The sequence below is a fragment of the Monopterus albus genome, unplaced genomic scaffold (assembly GCF_001952655.1).
Source record: "Monopterus albus unplaced genomic scaffold, M_albus_1.0 scaffold108.1, whole genome shotgun sequence".
Lineage (NCBI taxonomy): Eukaryota > Metazoa > Chordata > Actinopteri > Synbranchiformes > Synbranchidae > Monopterus > Monopterus albus.
The window spans coordinates 924,695-943,358 of record NW_018127988.1 but is presented as its reverse complement, the minus strand read 5'-3'; the positions used below and the strand labels follow the sequence as shown (position 1 = coordinate 943,358).

Here is an 18,664-nt window from a genome sequence, read left to right as displayed (position 1 = left end):
TTACTTTATACGCCTATATACAGTGATGGAATGTAAATGAACTCATTTACTTGAATACTTTACTGAAATACAGTTTTGAAGTTGAAAATTTAACTTAAATTTAGCCTTCGTTGATGTTTTATTTACACCCGTGCTTCTCCATCTGTGAAGGGTTAAATTGATCTGCGTGAAGTTGGCCCCCCATCCAACGCAAAATAAGGCCAATTGGGCTTGTTGATTTGCATCTATTTATAGTCTGCAGTCTACCATCTAACCACTGCACCGATTGGCTCCCATTGCATATGCTAAGCGATACGCAATTGGTCAGCGGCAGCAGTGGGCGTGGGACTCTGAAACGGTACGGTAGGAGTGTAAACGACAGAAAGATACAGTAATTTAAGTTTGGCGAATGGGACAGCTTGTACAACTTAAATACTGGTAAGTTTTCCCACAGACAGAAATATTTAATGTTTTATCAAGAGAAGACAGTTTTACATCAGTACTTCATAATATACTGTCTACATACCCGCGGAAAAGTTCATCTCGAAGACTAAATTGTTGCTAGCTAATATTGCAGGTGATGAACTTTATGTCAGTCCACTGTACTGCATGTGGATGTACATTTTAGCTATTCCGTTTAATAATCCTGTCCGTGGATGTTTTTCATATTTAAAGTCATATACGTACCGCTCTTTCTGTTTGAGTTTAGTGTAATGTGTTTAGGGGTGTTTCTGTTTATTATTAACGTTATATGGCGTTAAGGACGTGTACGTTTTGCACTGATGAGCCGCAGGCTGTTATTTTGTAGTTAACAGTTAACATCCCCCTGAGCCACGCGGAAAAAACATGTGGCAGTGGTTTGCTGCACAGCACCTGGCTGAAGCACCTTACCAGATGTTCCTGCGGAGCTCTAGATGTGTCAGCCGCTCTGTTGCATAAGCTTCTCTTTTTTTCTTCCCCTCAGATTTTTTTGAATGGACTGTTTAACATGTAAGTCGGGCTATAAAAAAAATCTTGCCCCGTGAGACGAGAAGACACAAGTTGACGGTGGCTTATTTTTTCCCCCCCTTCTGTGTTAATAACACGGTTTTGATAAGAGTGCCTGATCTGATTGAAGCCTTGGCGTACTGTTGTGTCTGCTGGGAGTTTAAAAGCACAGCTGTATTTCCTCCAACTTCCTTGTTTTAGATCACAGCTTCCTGGTACCACTTTGTGGTTAAGAGGATGCATGGTCTGTCTGTGTTAGGGGATATTTTTGTCTGTTATATAAACCGATATTAATTTATGTGTGACAACCAAGAATATAGAAATATAGTCAATAAAGCACACAGTATCATTTTTATAAGCTACATAAATTTTTGATTTGATTTGATTTGATTTGATTTATTCTTTCAAGCATGTCAAAGATCGACCCAGTTAAGATGCTGCCACTGTCCAGGGCTCTGTTAAAAAGTCTAATCTGGATCATAGTTAGACTGGTGATGTCAACTACTGGGTGAGGCTTTCCAGTCACACATGAAAAACAGTGACATACTGGTTCAAAGCATTTAGTCTTGAGTACAGTTCTAGAGAAAATGACATAAGATGGACTTAAATGACACTGTAAAACTATGATTAGCCTAATAATCAGTGATTATAATTCCTTTACCCACAATAAGAGAACATTTGCTACAGTCCACACAAATCTGATCTCTGTTGTTATTATAACCTTATCACTGGACAGTGTGATCATGCAGAAATATGTCATGACCACAGTGAAACAATTCCTGTGGTGTCAGTGCAGCAATAACAACATGCTTTGGATAGTTGTTTAGGCGACTGACAAAACATTGTTAAAAGTGCATCACAGCATCAACAGAAACAGAAGGAACAGGCTACCTATCATTAACCTGACATTACCAAACACCCTTAGCATTTGATAACAACAGTGAACACACTACTTACATAAAGCTTTACACAACATGAAATTTAGCCACTGTAGTTTGTCCTATCTTTCTCTTAGTTTGCCTTGTTATAGTAACAATAGGGGACATCATTTACCTGTTAAAATGAACTTGCTACTAGATCCTTTTACACAGCTGGGACAGTATTTATAGCATTTTTCTGGAAAAAAAAAAATGCCGTTTTTCTTTTTCTTTCTGCGGTCTTTTGTGTAGTCAGTAATTTAATTGCCTTCTACCCCAGTGCATCAGGATTACGCTGCTGGATAACTAAGTGGTAAATCCAGCTGGAGTTTCACCAACCACATCAGCTGACTTGAACAGGAGGAAACTACCTCCAGTTCAATGTAATTAAAGTGGCAGGTAAGATTACTGGCACCCAGCTACCGAAGATCAGCTTGGTGCTTTCCACTGTTGTTTTTGTTGAACAGAAAGAGACAAACTGCATCCTGCCTGTATTTGATCTCCTGCCCTCAGGCAGAAGATTCAGGGCAGCATGAAGCAGGACCAGTAGATTTAGGAGCAGTGTTTTCCCCTGAGGATAAAATGCCACTAAATAAATATATATAGAAAACTAGCTTTTAATGTTGTGATATCTGTGTAGTCGTATTAGAATTTTGTAATTTATTTTATTCTTTTTGAATTGATGCATTTTATCATCTCTGGGAGTTGCTCCATTGTTTCATTGTGTTTTATATACAGTGAAAATAAACTTGATTTGGTTTAACTTGATTTAATTGGAGCCAACATTCACAGAAATAAAATTTTTAGCTACTGTGTAGGTTAGAGAGAAATCTGGCTTTTTTGATTTAGTAGTTTTGCCAACAGCCATCTGGTGTAGCTATATGTCTAAAGTCACTTCTATAACCCTCAGCTGTGGAGACTGCCACTTTGTACCCAGTATTAGGACAATGCAAATTATGATGTAAGATTCAAATCCTACTCATTTTTAATAGTTTACCATTAACTGTCAGCTCAGTCGGTGTAATGTGTTTAAATGCCATCCCAAACCAGGTTTGGCAAGGTTGGTCAAAAACCAAAAATAAACTTCATCCATCCAGCCATCCATCCATTTTTTTCTACTTATCCAAGATTGGGTTGCAGTGCCAACACGTTCAGCAAGGTAGTCCACATGTCCTTCTCCCTAGCTATGTTTTCCAGCTCCTCTGACGGGATTCTCATGCGTTCCCAGGCCAGGTGAGATATATAATCTCTCCAGTGTGTTCTGGGTCTACCCTGGGGTCTCCTACCAGTTGGACATGCCCAGAAAACCTCCAAAGGGAGGCACCCTGGAGGCATCCTAATAAGATACCTGGAATCGTCACCTTAATGTGGTGGAGAGGTTTATGTGTCCCACTGATCCTGGGAGCTGTGTTTTCTGGGGCATTAGACCCTGGTAGGGTCTCCCAAGGCAAACTGGTCCCAGCAGAGGGACCAGACTAAGAGCGATTCAAAACCCTAATGAAAATGGCCACTTGGAGTTGCATTACCTCGCCCAGATTAGGAAAACTGGCACCCTGCTGGGGCCAGACCTGGAAGGGGAGCCTGCCGGCGAGCATCTGGTGGCTGGGCCTTTGCTCATAGGGTCCGTTCAGGCACAGCCTGAAGAAGTGACATGGAGCCACTACCCTGTGGGCACACCACCTGTGGGGACAGGAATATGGGTCGTGTTATATGCAAGTCAGGCGGCAGGGTAGGTCAGGTACCTGGGCATGCTGATCCCTGGCGTAGGCTATCTTTAGTAACTTCATTTATCATCTGGATGTACACTTCTTAAAGGTTTTGGCCATGTAGGTGTGTGGGCCAGTCTTTAAACTAAAATAATCTTTGTTCTATTGTTAATCAGTAGATCTTAAATTGATGCTGGAAAAATCTATCCACATGAGGCCAGTGTCATAGGGGCCAATGCACAGTGCATTGTGCTTGTGTGCTACAAGGAAGTACTTGGCCTCTGGTTAGAATGAAGTTGAAGCAGTTTGGTAAAAATGAACAGATGATGGTTACTATTAAAAACTGGTTTTCCATATTTGTCAACCTCTGGCATAACTGTGCAGTTAGTTATCTTGTAGTTATGGTGTCAGAGCAACAAACAGAGGTGGGCCATGACACTGTTGATTGTGCTTCAAACAGAAAGATCTCATGAGACTCATTAAGTCATTTTTGCTGCTGCAAGGAAACAACTCAATAAAGCATTTTGGGGTTTTTTTTCCCTTTAGCAGTTTAAGGCTGTAAATTTGTCTGCAGCTGAAGTTTTAACCATCTCAGCTCAGTCACATGACCTGATTAATTCAAGCTATCACTTAGTCACTTGGCATGATACCTAAAAACCAAAGTGGTATGAAGATATGAAGGTTTCTGCTGAGCCCAGATGCTCCATCTCCATCGTGACTGAGGCTACATCATGCTACACCTTGTGTGTGTGTGTTTGATCTATTTGTAGTGCTGATTATTTCTTTGTGACGCACTTGGCACATCCTGTGCTTGTTGCATTTGGACTTTACACATAGTGACCTCCTGTTCATGTTTATTGCTATGTTACTGCATTGCCTTATTTTGCCAACTGTGGCTAAATAAGGTCTTCTCTGTGGTGAGACTGACAACCCACAGGAGTCTTCACATTTGTCTACATGCTTTTTTTTTAGCCGGCATGTCTAAAACTGTGTTTTTGTACACACGTCATTTGCAGAATATCCACAACATTTGGTTAGGGAATGTCTCGAATGTAACGGACATTCTAGGCCCTGTGGTTTACTGTGTGTTTATTGGCACAACAGGAGAATTATATTTTGCCTAGTGCAACACGAGTGGCATACATATTAGGAAATTTGAGATGCACTTCACAAACAGGGGTCCCTCAAGCACAGAAACTTGAACTATTTTATTTGTTTTAAGGACATGCTTGCAAACCGCAAGGCCATAGCTGTATCATGGCAATGTCCTGAAAAGCATAAGGTATAATCTGTAGTTTTAGGACAAAACAAACAAACCAGATACTCGAAACAAATAGAAATTCACAGCTTCTTTCCCAGCATTTCTTCACAGACTGGCATGGAATTGTACGCCACAGTCACAAATACAATAGACAACTGAACACTTTAAACGCTAATCCTGAAATTTAAATAATTCATACTCAGCACTCACAGCTTTCTGGCTAGGCAAAGGCCTTTTGTCTGAGGCCATAGCTGTACCTATGGTAACAATACTGCCTTTGTTTAGAGCTGTTTTTACCCCTGATAAGAAGACAGGGGATTTAGAAGTATTTCATGCATAACATGAATCTACTTATTATTTGAAATTACTGATGGAAATCTGCAGTAAGTAATTGTATGCATGGGATACACTGTAAGGGCAAAGGTCAAGGAGGGAAGAAAAATAGCTGAAAAGTGTCTGTGAAGTTTATGTGGCTACAGATAAGCTACTGGTGTTTTGTTTCTAAGTTTCAGTAGTGTGTAAATCAATGGGCGTTGCATGTGCACTAAACTGCATGCATCTTGGACACAATGTACACAGTCAGTACTGTCTTTAGTATGTGTGTGAATGCAGCATTAACGTAGTATTTGTGCAAAACTCCCTGACTTATGCATGTAGCCTAAGTCAGCCATAAAGTCGCATCCTCTACTGACCCCCTAATATGACCAGTTGACCCAGTTCTCACATCATAGGCCCCACAGAGGACACACACACGTTCTCAGGAAACCCCTTTATATCTCTGCTCTTTCCTATCTGTCTTCCTCTTACCTGATGGATTTAGCACACTACCTCCCAAGGCTTCAATCTTCACCTTGCCTCCATTTTCTTTGAGTTTTGCTGTGACATATTCACTTATGTAATGCAGATGTTTTGGCATTATTGTGGTGGATGTTTCCAGGCCCCGAGGAGGAAATAATCTGTAGTCATACTGGCCAGGCAGATTTACACACGGATACGCAGAGCCTCACTTGCACATACACCGGGCACCAGTTCAAGACGACTTCCTCATATTGTCCAGCTTGTTGATGTAGGAAATCACTTTGATTGATATCCTCCTTAACTCCCATTGAATTAAATGTTGTCAGTCTTAGGGGCTTCTTTGCAGCTTCTGCATGTGTGTTCCTTACACACGGGGGGGGGCTATTTTATTTCAGGTTAGAATTAAAGACAAACTCTGTACTTGCTATGCAACAAGATGACATACACTATCCGTATAGACACACACTGCTTGGCTGTTTGAGTGCTTTAGCTCAGATGTAAAATCTTAGTTTGCCCCAAGAGCCTCCATGGAGAGAATGTAGCCACCATTCAGCTGCATATGTGTCTTCTTCAGTCACTCCACATTTACAGTGTCTTGTTTTCTTCTTAAACAAAAGAAAAAAAAAATACGGCCTTTGCCATCAACCCATTAAACACTTCTACAGGTGCTTTCCTCATTCTTCCACTTTGTCTAGGTCTAAGAGATATGATGAAGTCCCACTGTATCAAGAGGCTTCATACTATACATATTTGGGGATTTCCAATCATGCATACATTAAAACCCACCCCCACTGCAGCACCTACGTACGCACCACCTCACCCTGTGAAGGCAATTCGATCCATCACTGTCAGGTACTTCCTGCTTTCTGAGATGTCTGCAGCATAAGTGCTTCTGTCTTTTTTATGTCACTGCTGTGCGTGACAGTGGCTGCCCACATAGGTGTAGATAGATGTATATGATGGTTGAATCTTGGGCCAGGAAATGAGTCATATAAACCTTGAAAAGTCAACAGCAGTAGGGGGAGTTTGTCTCAATGGACATGTAGCTTTTGACCTGTACTGAGAAAGGAAAGTGTGTCTGCTGGTGCACAGTGATGCTCAGTGGTACTGTAGGTCCAGTAAGCAGGGTCCACTGTGTTATGGTTACTTTTTCTTATGTTTTAGCTCATGAGCTAATGTATTTGCACCACCATGTCATTACATTTTATTTCATGTCCCGAGTATTATTTTCCTATTAACCGTGTGATGTATTTATGTGTCATTTATATTATCTGTCTTTTTTTCAGTGTGCAGCTTCAATTATAAGTTCTCTGTGTTGGCGCTGCAAATTGCATTGCTATCACATCATTGTGTTTAATTCGGCCCTATCTGATTGCTTGATACATTTTTTAACAATTAAAACTCAAATTAATTTTCTACTTCCTGTTGTTTTTGTTAGAGAGACATATTGTCTTTAAAATTGTATCAGTTCTTTGTGTAAGAAAAACACAGAAAAGGCATGTGGTTGTTTAACCACCCTGCAGGCCCTTGGGTGGGCAGAGTAAGCTGTGATGCTGATCTTTTACCTTAAGAGGCTCAAACTTTTTGCAGACTGGGATTTTCCAACCTAGTTATTTGGAAAGGTATTAAATGATGTAGTGCATGTATTTTTGAGCCTTTTCTAACCTCTAGTTCCCTCTGTGTCTCTCTGTCTAAATATAGAGTGTCGTCTGCCCACTCATTCTGACAGAGGGGAAGTGGTGTGTGCTTGTGCATGCGTCAGCTCCAACATTGCATTAATAGTTTATGTTGCCAAGGTAAAACAGAGTGCAAGTCTATGCATCTGTGCATGTGAACGCTTGTCCATGCACATTGTTTTTTGCATGCATGTACAACATACTGTATGTACATGCTTGGCCAGTTTACTATAGTCACTGCAGTCCTGTTTGTGTTTCTGTTTGTTTGTGTGCATCAAAGAGAGAAAACAAAATTTAAGGAGAAAGAAACAGTCTTTTGAGACATCATGTTTATTACAGACACAAGACAGATGACTGAGGGATGGGGGTGGGGGTGGCTGTGTGATTGTGCTTGAGGCAACCGGAAACTTGTGGTCAAACAGGCAGCATTCAGCTGCTGAGGCAGTGCTGTTATTTTTAAGACTGCTACTTTTGTTTAAGAAATCCAGAGTAAATCCACCACATGAATTCTTTTGTTTTACACATCAGTGCAGTCAAGTGACCCCCCAACACAGTAGGTGTATGTGTATACTTGTATGGCCACATACAAGTCTTAAGAGTTGATTTTAGGGTTAAAGGCAGCATTAGGTAAAGTTTCGGATAAGGGGCTAGGGAATGCATGAAGTCATGGCTCTACATTGTGAAAGCCTGTGTGTGTGTGTGAAGGAGAACCAGAACTGGGAAAACATGAGGGAACTTGACATGAAAGTTGAGTAAAGTGAGGAAACTTGAGGGAGATGTCAAAAATAGAAACATCTTCAGCTTTGAGCCAAATATACACGACTCAAACAGCTTATGACTAAAGTCTAACGATTGGCACGTACAAACTCTCTCTTTTCTTCTTTCCACCTGCCTCTTGAGCCCCGCTGATACACACACGCACGCAGTCGCTGTCTCACTCGAACCCACTCACAGGAAGAAATGTACTGAAATATTTGCCGTCCTCACTTGCTTGTTCCTTGCTCTCGTGCTCGCTCTCTGTCACACACGTTAGTTTCAGTAGAGAGAGCGTAGTGTGTGGATGTATAAAACCTACAGTACTGTACAGGAGTGTTTGGTCTATGCATGTACGGAACAGGGTAAGTTTATGTACACTACTGTTATCTCTGCTTTGCACCTGTTATTCTCTGGCTGGTAAAGGTTGTCAGTGGGAATTTAATGATGATGGTTTTGATATTAGGGTCGCCTTGTGTAGTGTTTACAGGTATAAGTTTGGACATTTGGTTTTCATTTAATTGGTGGCTAGGAAGCTGATTAACTAGTTCTATAAAGCGACAACATTTGTTTTCAGCCTATTGTGGACATGGCTTTGTAAAAGCGGTAACACTGGTGTTTTGTTATGTTGAGTTGAAAATTATCTTCCTGAGCTCCTTATTTTTGCAGAACCAGTTGTATAAAGATTATTTATGGTCGGTTTATTGACAGTAGTGGGGTTGAGAGCATATATTCTCTCTGCATTATATTGTGTTCCTGTTGTATTTTTATTGTGCTTCTTTCACTTGCTGCTTTAAATTGCCTTAGATTTGTGTTACTGCCTATTTAGATTTTGTGTTACTTATTCCTCTACTTTATATTTCACTTGTATTATATGGAATTCATGTGGACGGCAAAGTAACAATTTCATTGTACAGGGAAACATGTTTCCTAGCTGTGACAAATAAACACTTTGACCTTGACCTTAAGAGTACTTCCTAAAAAGGAGTAGTGTGTTAAAACAAATAAAGCTTTTGTCTACCTCTGTGTATCGGCAAGAAGCGGCCTGCGGATGTGTAGTATAAATGACACGTGAAATGCAGTTTCTTATGGGATTTAGAAATTCATGTTTGTTGTAGTTTTGACACTCTGACATTTTCTTTTTATTGGATATATTCATTTCATCATTAAGGATTTGAAACTACTATAAATGCCATGAGAGGTATTTTTGTTCAGGTTGATTTGAAAGTTTCACTATGAATTTGTGTTGTGGAGGTATAAGAGGTGACTCAAAGACCTGTGTGGGACCGGGAATAAATGGTGGTGGAGTGAGAGTTGAAGGAAGTAGAGGTTTATATTTATAGTGTAGGGGTGCTTTTGAACACTCCTGCGAAGGGTTAATGTGAGACCACTGCGCTGTCTGCTATGTGTTAATTATCAGCATGTATCAGTGCTGTGTAACTGTGTGTGTATGTAGGTGTTTGTGTGGGTCAACATTTCACACGCTAAAACAGAAACCCATTATTCAGCTTATCCATATAAGTATATCCTCTGCTGTCAGGAAGCAGTCAGAGAACATCTGTTGTCAGTTACCCACCTTTATCAGGCATCATAGGTCAGACAGAGTGAGAGGTTGTCCACCTACTTTGTGGTTTAGTTGAGTTACACCTTCTGTTTGTGTGTTCTTCCTTATTACCGTAGATAGCGATGTATTTGAGACATGACCAACAAGCCCCCCTAGGATAACTCAAGCCGTTTGTGCAGCATGGAGCCAGCAGGTATACACACACACACACACACACACACACACACTTGTGTTCACACTAATTTGGTAACATGTTTGGCTTTAATTAATGTTTATTGTCTGTCAGACAGGTAGAGAGCTTCCTAGTTTTTCTGGGCTGGTCTGGTCTTGTTTCAAAAGAAGATTTGATACTGTCCTTAACTTTTAGCAAAGGCTTTTAATATTCAGAATTTAACATCCCAACTTTGCAATTTTATTGTCAGCCGGCTGCTCCCCCACGGTTTCAGAGGCAGAACTGTACCGCAGCGTGCAGGCTATGCTATTCAGGCAAACAGAGAGCCAGCAGCCCGTAGACAGTTTCAACAAAGGTACTACACAACACTGAAACTAAGTATTAAGATATGATGATGTTTTTCTTAGCACCGATGTAGATTTATCTGTTTGGGTAAATGCTTTCATGAGTGTTGGGAAGGTTTGGAAATAATTGCTATTAAAAATCTAACTTACTTTCTAACTTAATCTTGAAATTATTACTTGGATTCAGAAGATGTAACTTCAGTAACTCTAACTTTACATTACATTTATTTTGTAATTTAATTGCATGTAACTAGTTACTCCCCATCACTAGTTTTCATATCATGCTGACAAAAATGAATGTGTGGATTAAACGTCACAAAGTGGACTCACTTGTGTTTTTCTGTAGCCAAACATAATCCAGCTCATAAACCTTTTCACCCTGAGTGGGCATTTCATGAATCCAGCCTGCTAACGTTAATCATCCTGTGGAATATTTAGCCATGTCAGCTCTATGAGAGCTGTTCAGTCATTAGTCATCAGAATCACTTCGAATCAGCAGTGTACAAGAGAAAGCACAACACATTTAGCAAGTGTGTGTGTTGCGCCGTGGGAACTGTGCATCTGTTAATGGCTTGTGTGCTTTACTGTGTGTACAGGCATGCTGAGATGGACGCTTCATAAGAAGGTTCAGAACAACCCTGCCAACAGCCTCGCTCTGGTGTGGGTGCTAATAAAGGAACTGGAGAAGGTACTTAATCTCTGCAGGGAGTGGTGACACCAAAACAAATTTTAAACCTGTGGTTGTACCTGGAGCCCTGTAGGTTTGAGACGTGACAGCTGTAACGATCTGTTGAATACAGTTGAATTTACTGACAATGACCCTCGCCTACTACTTCTAGAAAACCAAATCAAAACAAAAACAGCAAGCGCTCAGTCCGTCTTCTGATGCAACTGACCCCTGACATACTGTGTGTTCTCTCTGTAGGCTGAGAGATGGCGAACTCACAACTACATCATCCCTCTGCTCCACACACTGATGTATGCCATTGTTCAGGTACAGAACTCATGCCACATGTTTGCACTGTGAAAAAAAGCTGCCACAGACTCGACTTGTCTTACTTTTTTACACTTGAATGTAAACATGTAGCATTTCCTGCCTAATAGGTTTTCAGAGCCACACTGAATATATCATATTTCTGTTTTCTAGTCTATTTTTTAACATGTATCAAGTGTTATGACTGAATTGCTTTGCCTTTTACGACAGATCTCCACATACACTGGACTGACATGTTTGTTTACTGACAGAGAATTTTAGACACTGATGCACAGGTTTGCCAGAAAATTACTTTTAAGGAATTTAATGAAGAGATTTTTAGTAAAGTTACTGCAAATACTACCAAAAAGGAGGAACAAATGTTAACAAGGAAGTGGACGCCTGATATAATGTCACTTAGGCATGTGCATATAGTCTTTCCACATATTTGAACAACAGCAGTGTGATTATTATCATTCACAAATTGTAGAAACATCTTTCCTCACCAGTGTTAGGTGTAACCTCAGTGTGTATTGTTGTGTGTGTATTGATATGCCAGGCGGCCTTCATTCCGGATGAGCTGTACAAGCGGGTTTATGACTTTTGTAAAAGACTCCTGACCTACCCTCATCCCTACTGCGCTGTAGGACTCAGCTACACGAGACAGATCAAAATTGAACGCTCCATCCCAGGTATTAGACACACACTCTCAGACACAAATTGCAAACTGGCGTTTAAAATGAGTCCATTTCTATTCTCAACCTTTCTCTAGCAACAAAGTAAACAGAGGCCTAGTGTTACTTTTGTCCACTAGCTGAATGCACAGTTTGGATGGGGATCAACAAGTAGGAGATCAGTGATGACAGTGATATTTGTTCATAGACATTTTGTGATGTTGTGATTGTATGACCTCATTTAACCACAGAGACCGATCCCCCAGACAGGTCAGCCAAAGAAATATACTATTAGTCATTCTGTTCACATTGTTGATGGACTTATTTCCTTTTGACATGTTTGGCAATTTAGAAAATGTATCTTTAGTTAGCTTAGAGAGGAAACACTATATTCAAATAAATTATAAACAACTGAAGAGAGGAGAACAAATGTTGTCAAACTAACAAACTTGAACAACAGTGGATGGCAAAGGGGTAGAGAAAAGTTGACTGGCTTACACCAGTTTATACCAGAAAGCTCAGTCAGACCATCTGAGCAGATTTCACCCTCAAAGGAAGAGACCATATGAAAGACAGTACTATGGTTACTTTATTTTAAAGGAACTGTGCATGTGCCAGTTAATCTGTATGACCATCACTTGATGATTTGCATGTGCTGTCATTAAATGCCAGTTTGATTCACAGGTCTGATGTACCAGAGGATGATCACTGCTGAGCAGAGACTGAAAAATGAGCACTATCCCTTTCAGGAGAGGTCAGTCATAAGTAAATAATGGATTACATGTGTGTGAGTATAGTGAACGCTTCAGGGAAATTGTGTTTTACAAAAGCTAATTATATGTTCTCATACTGCTGCATGTCTGCCTTCCATGTCCATCACTCAAGTTTGTTGTCTGAACTCCTGCAGGGTTTTTGTTTTGGCTGACCCAGAGGTTTTCTCTGGTTCCTTGGAAGAAGTTCTGCTGGGTGATATTGAGGCGTCCACGTTAGCCTCAGGTGGCTTTCTAAGTCCTCTTGATCACATGCGCAGTGTTGTCCAACACACCATCCAAGCAGCGTTAGGAGCAGAGCAGTGCCACGGGCCGAAACTGGCTCAGGCCCTGAAGGTCTGTGACAATGCTGTTTGGTTGTGCTCAGTTATTGCTTTTTCTTTTGTGGTCACAGGCAGCGCATGCCCCATTATACAGTAGACACTTTGTGTGTTTGCTTACTGAGTCATGTTTTGTTCTCTTGATCATTGTCTGGCCTATTTTAATCTCTAGAAACCTCACAAGAATTTGCCAAGTAAACATTTTCGACATGCTTTTCCAGTTTGACTGGTCTGGCTTCCAGCTGCTCGATTAATCAAACAGAGGCACTTTGTTCTGATATCATCCCCCCTTCAGATTAACCAGCATTTGGCCTCTGTGAATGCACAGAGCCTAGTCAAGGGAAAAACAGCTGACTAGCTTGACATGCTATCAGATTGGCAATGATCTGTGGATTGTATTAGATGATCAGTGCTTTGTGAATGTTGAAATTGAGTTTCCTGAAATTTATAGTATGTGTGACACTGCAGGTCTACAGTAAGAAAGTAACACAGTGTTACATTAAACAAAGTATGACGGCAGAGAGGCACCTAGCTATTTAAAGCAAAATCATCAAATTTTTGCAAATTTGCAATATCGTAGATTTTTAGATGGTCACTGCATGTACTGCATGTTGGAAGATTTTAAGTGATTTTAAATACTTACCAGAAAGACACATGAGTATTAGAGTGACATTAGTAGAATTTGATAATGTCACGATGGCGGTAAGTTTTTAGGTTTTCGCTCTGCGCCCATGTGTGGAGTACCTTGACCCTTCACCTCTTTGCTATTAATTCATAGTTTGTATGTGTTTATCTTCCTGTGTGTATGTGTGTTTTGGGACAGGACATGGGTCAAGACGTCGAGCCGTACTTTCAGGAAGTGTTGGCAACTCTAGAGCAGAGCGTGGAGGAGGGCGGCAGAGGGGAGGGGGCAGCGCTGAGGAGCCGTCTTCAGCAGCTGCACAGTGAGATTGTCGCTGACACAGGTTCAGGTAGGGGCTCTCTGAAAAGCAAAGAGATATGCAAAGCAGAAGTTCTCTGAGGTAGATCTGCTCTATCTGAGGCATAAATCAACTTGCTGGTTTAGTTAAACAGGAGCGAATGGGTGACACCACAAGAACCACAATTACATCTTGCTGTGTACATAACAGACTGTGGTAAAACAGAAAGAGAAACAGCAGGAGGCTACATGAAGATGTTACTGTTCAGAAACCTTTTTGAGGCCTACAGGCCTCTCACTTGCTCAGTTGTTTTGATTACGTCTTAACGAATGGGAGATGAAATTATGTTATGTAGCAAATTTCAGCTTGTATGTCACAAATTTGACAACTGTATCTCTTCTTGAAATCATAGCCTCAGTGTCACTGAGCTGCCACTACACTGTCAGCCAGTGCTGTGCAGATCAGAGTCAAGAGCATGTTATTTGTGATGGACATGTTTTCTGTGTCCACACCAGCTGTTCTGTGATGAAACGTGACCTTGCTTCTATCTACCAGTTTCCTCCATGGCCAGTTCAGTCAAATCAGCTGTGTGTATTTATAAAATTTTCCGGATATCTATTTTCATGACATCCACTATTTTCTCCAGCTGTTATCATGTCGGCAACCCAGCCGCTGAACCTGCTGTCCCTTTTTTGTAGCTGGGTGACCAATGGATGGACAGGAGTGTTCACATGGAGGAAGCTGTGGGAGCGGGGGTTGCTTTTGTTTTATATGTGACAGTTATGGTCTCTTCCTCTCTCTCTTCCTCTGTGTATGTGTGTGTATTGCAGAGCCATTGTCCAGGGCACCACTGTGTGACTGTGCTCTTCCTAACCCAGAGATGAGCTTCCACCTGTGGACAGAGGATCTGGATATCTGTAAGTGCCTCGGGACTCCATGGGGGTTCTAGAGGAAGCTGATATTACAAATAATCTGAACTGAATTAGGCTGAAATTGGAGTTATTTAATCAAAACAGATCTGATTAAACTGAAGAAACCTGGAACGTTAAGAACACCTCTGAATATATTGTAGCCCAGTACAATGCCACCTTTAACTAGGACCTCAATAATAAACATATAATTGAATTTATACATTTATGGCAATTTCACTAAAAACTGAAACATTTTGAGCTTCAAAAACAGATGTTAAGGCGGAAGTGTTGCATTGAATTGCATACAATTGTACAGGTGTACCTAATAAAGTGGCCAGTCAGTGTATGTTGGAAATGACTTACAATAAGTAGAAGTATGAGGTAGTTTGAAAGTGAGAACATCATTAAAAAGTATACACTTATCACTTTGTCACCATGTGAGAATATCTGAGGTTAGATTGGTCCTCTCAGCTGAACTCAGAGCTGGACTCATGTCATGTAATAAACTGAATTAACCTGAAGAGATCTGATGTGAATTCATAGAACTGTGAGACTGAAAGTCTCACTACAGGATGTTATCCAGTAAGAATATAAATTATCATAATTTTACAATCAGTAAAAACTGTGATAGCTTTGTGTGAATGAAAAGGATATGTTACCCATACTGTAGCAGAAAACCCATCTGTGTTTGACGAAGTGAGAGTCTGCGTGGGAGGTGTGCGTGTGTTTGTGGTTCTAAGTACACAGCAGCTGAGACAGTTAAGTGTTGCTCTGTGCTTTGTTGTTGTGTTGTCTTGCTCTGTGCAAGTATCAGCTGCTGATTTTCGTGCAAGTGAGGAATGTTAAAAATGTTGACAGGGCGAGAGCTGGCCAGATGCCTTCGATCCAGCTCCACGTCAGAGCAGTTCTCCATTAACCAGGAGCAAGAGGACTTAGACCTGGGTGATTCACCCAGCGACCTAATGCCATCTGACTTGGCTCGTTTCTCCGTGATGTCCAACGACAGTGGCATTGAGAGAGACCTGCCCCCCAGCACTGATCCCTCCCCATCATTATTTCTGAGTTCACCATGGGAACAAAGCAAAAGGTACATCTAAAACCTGTTTTGCATATATTAAACACCCATTGCTAGTGTTGCTAGTTTATTTAATTTGTAGAAAAACATGTATATTTTAAACGTTTAGATTTTTGGAGCCAGGGCACTTGATTATAATTCATGGAAACTCTTTTCACAAATATTTAAGAGCCATTTGCTGAACTTAAAAACCTCATCTGGAGCATCACCTGTTTTGGTTTCCAAGGCTTACTTGCTTCATTTTAAAATGATTAGAACTTGGGTTTGTTATGGAGCCGCAGGGTGCACATTGCCCACTCTTCCTCTGGAGTATGACAGTAGATCCTCTCATTTTCCCAGTGATCAAGACTCAGGAAGGCTTTCAAGGCGTGGATGCATCAAGATGAAACCATCTGTGAAAGACAGTATGGTGCTGATTCAGGATGCCCTGGAGGACCACGCAAACCTTGGAGGGAGAGGAAGTGGAGGGAGCGGGGGAAGAAGAGGGTCATCTCTGCTGAGGCAGACAGGAAGCAGTATGATGCAGAACCTCTTCACCAAGCAGCAGAGACACTTTACTGCCAGGATAGTCGCCATGGGGGATGACAGGGTACTGGGCCGCCTGGCCCAGGCCTACTACTTCTTTAGGTGAGGGCTTCATCATTCCTCAAGATGTGAACGCTGGATGATGAAGATGCTTTGACAGCAGCTAGAGGGTTTGACACTGGTGGCACTGTAGAAGAGGTAGTCATAGTTTTACAGAAATGATTTTAAAAATATATTGAGAGATTCTAGCAAAAGAATGTTTACATTTTGATCACCTTGTACACAAATCCACAAGTCTAAGTCTAAAATCTAACCACTCGCGTTTCATGAACACCCATTACAACAGCAACGATACTAATGAGCTGATGCCAAAGGAGACATATGCTTTCTATGCTTATTAGTAACTAGAGCTAACCAGCTACAAACTCCACTGTCATTCTCTCACAACAATCTCCTGCTCCTCTAGCTTAAGTCAGAACAACTACACACAGTTGCAAACTAGCATTTTAGCTGAATGTCCCAGGAAAAGTTGATTTTGCAAACAGGCTAATGTGACATGGGTAATGTCTAATTTGCTAACGTTACCACAAAGATTAGCCCGCCTAATTAAACAACATCTTACTGACCATAACGATTTTCAGTGGCACATAGCAAACAAGCAGAAAAAGAGCAACCTCTGTGTCTGTCCTCATCCCTTATAAATCCCAGCAGTGTGTAGCTATGTTTACACAGGTTTCCAACCTCGCCTGGCCCAACTCTGATTCTTTTTTTGGCCTATTGCAGAAGGAGCCCAGCACACAGTCACTTGTGGTTTGTGCTGCACACAAACTGAAAGACCAGCCACAGAAATGTGAGGAAAATTTAGGATTTATTTAGGATTAGAATTTATTGCAAAAGGTCACAAATGGTAATATCTCTTTTTCTGGTCGTGAAACAGAAAGGTTTACAGAGCTCCTGCAACATCTTTTATACTCTCTACAGCACCTCCTGGTCTAAACTTGCTCTACCCCACCTTTCTCTCTTTGACCTCCAGTGCAATAGACACCATTATATTTGAACCTAGAGAGGTCAGCCTTAGTCAGCCCTTCAGACGCTATAAAAATAAAATAAATACATTTAATAAACATGCGAGTGACATAACAGCCGCAGGTCACATGATGATTTACAGTAATAATAAGCAAACCATATCTTCTTGACACATGTCTCTGATTAGTGACACTTAGATGACATCTTAAAAACTCTGAACATCAGCATTAAAGGCTCTTTTCTATCTCTCCCTCTCTGAGGTGCGACAGGTGTCCTCGTGCCACAAATCTGGGCAGCCGTCCAAATAACATACTAATAAACCCTCTCATTTTACTCCAGGATGCCAGCCAGGGTCATCTCATGGTCAACCTTACACACACAGTCACCCTCAGTCATCCGTATGCACAACACCACTGAGCAAGTATAACAAGTACTGATGAATAAATTGAAGTAAGATAACATAAACATTAAAATCAAATGAAATAATATATAACAAGTGTAAAAATGAAGAAAAGTAAGTAAAATATAGCAAATATGATAACTGGAATGAAACAAATCTAAAGGCTACAGGCATGAGAATAACATTACTCTAATCCTTTAACCCTTTGGTCTCCCATAGGTCCCTCTATTTAGTAGACTATCTTGGGGCACTTTTATGTAAGAATGAGAACATAAGAAGCTTTATTTTATTGTAACATTGTGACACGTACAACGAAATTTTGTTTGGAGCCGAGGACACCGGGCTGCTGCGTACATAGGTGCCGCCATCAGGGGCAGCTTGGGAGTTCAATGTCTTGCCCAAAGACACTTCGACTGCAGGCACCGAGATTCAAACCTTTAACCTTCTGGTTAAAAGACAACTGTTCTACCCACCACACCACTGTCGCCCCGAACAATGTACAATACAATATGATTACTTTATCTACTCTGAAGGAGTACAGATGTGGCTGAATGTGTTGGTACCCTTCCACAAACCACAATTTTTTTCTGAAATAAGTTTGAATTGACAACAGTAATTGAATCTGATTCTTCTGTGCTCCAGTTCTCTCAGGTTCTCACGGGTGCAAGCATCAACTCTTTTTTATAGATATAGTTAATTGCCTGTTTTACAGTACTTCTTCTGTTGCAAATGTCATATGTTTGTAGTCAAACTGCCGCAGTCTACTCATGAATCTTTGGTTTGCCTGTACAGGAAAAGGGAAGCACGGAGGCTTTTTCTTACAATGAAAGTCAACATAAAGTTTTACTACATCCCTGTCTGTCGGGCTTTAACTCCCATCTCACCTGTCAAGGTATGCTAGCTTCCTCTTATC

The 18,664-nt window shown here is 40.9% G+C and overlaps 1 protein-coding gene across 6 annotated transcripts in view; it reads left to right on the top strand.

Moving 5' to 3' along the window:
* The first annotated feature begins 266 nt into the window (after positions 1–266).
* pik3r6 (phosphoinositide-3-kinase regulatory subunit 6) overlaps positions 267–18,664 on the top strand; it is a 31,043-nt gene continuing 12,645 nt past the window's right edge. For 3 of the 6 annotated variants that reach the window (XM_020610992.1, XM_020610991.1, XM_020610987.1), the window contains exons 1-13: positions 333–417; positions 9,758–9,834; positions 10,064–10,168; positions 10,754–10,845; positions 11,083–11,151; positions 11,690–11,822; positions 12,489–12,558; positions 12,712–12,910; positions 13,718–13,865; positions 14,645–14,731; positions 15,584–15,812; positions 16,140–16,427; positions 18,544–18,643. In XM_020610992.1, coding sequence (XP_020466648.1) covers positions 9,822–9,834; positions 10,064–10,168; positions 10,754–10,845; positions 11,083–11,151; positions 11,690–11,822; positions 12,489–12,558; positions 12,712–12,910; positions 13,718–13,865; positions 14,645–14,731; positions 15,584–15,812; positions 16,140–16,427; positions 18,544–18,643 — 1,533 coding nt within the window. In that variant the 5' untranslated portion in view covers positions 333–417; positions 9,758–9,821. Of the gene's footprint in view, positions 418–1,456; positions 1,475–2,163; positions 2,283–8,342; positions 8,443–9,757; positions 9,835–10,063; positions 10,169–10,753; positions 10,846–11,082; positions 11,152–11,689; positions 11,823–12,488; positions 12,559–12,711; positions 12,911–13,717; positions 13,866–14,644; positions 14,732–15,583; positions 15,813–16,139; positions 16,428–18,543; positions 18,644–18,664 lie in introns of those variants that run through there. The other 3 variants (XM_020610988.1, XM_020610990.1, XM_020610989.1) reach the window with 3 other exon arrangements.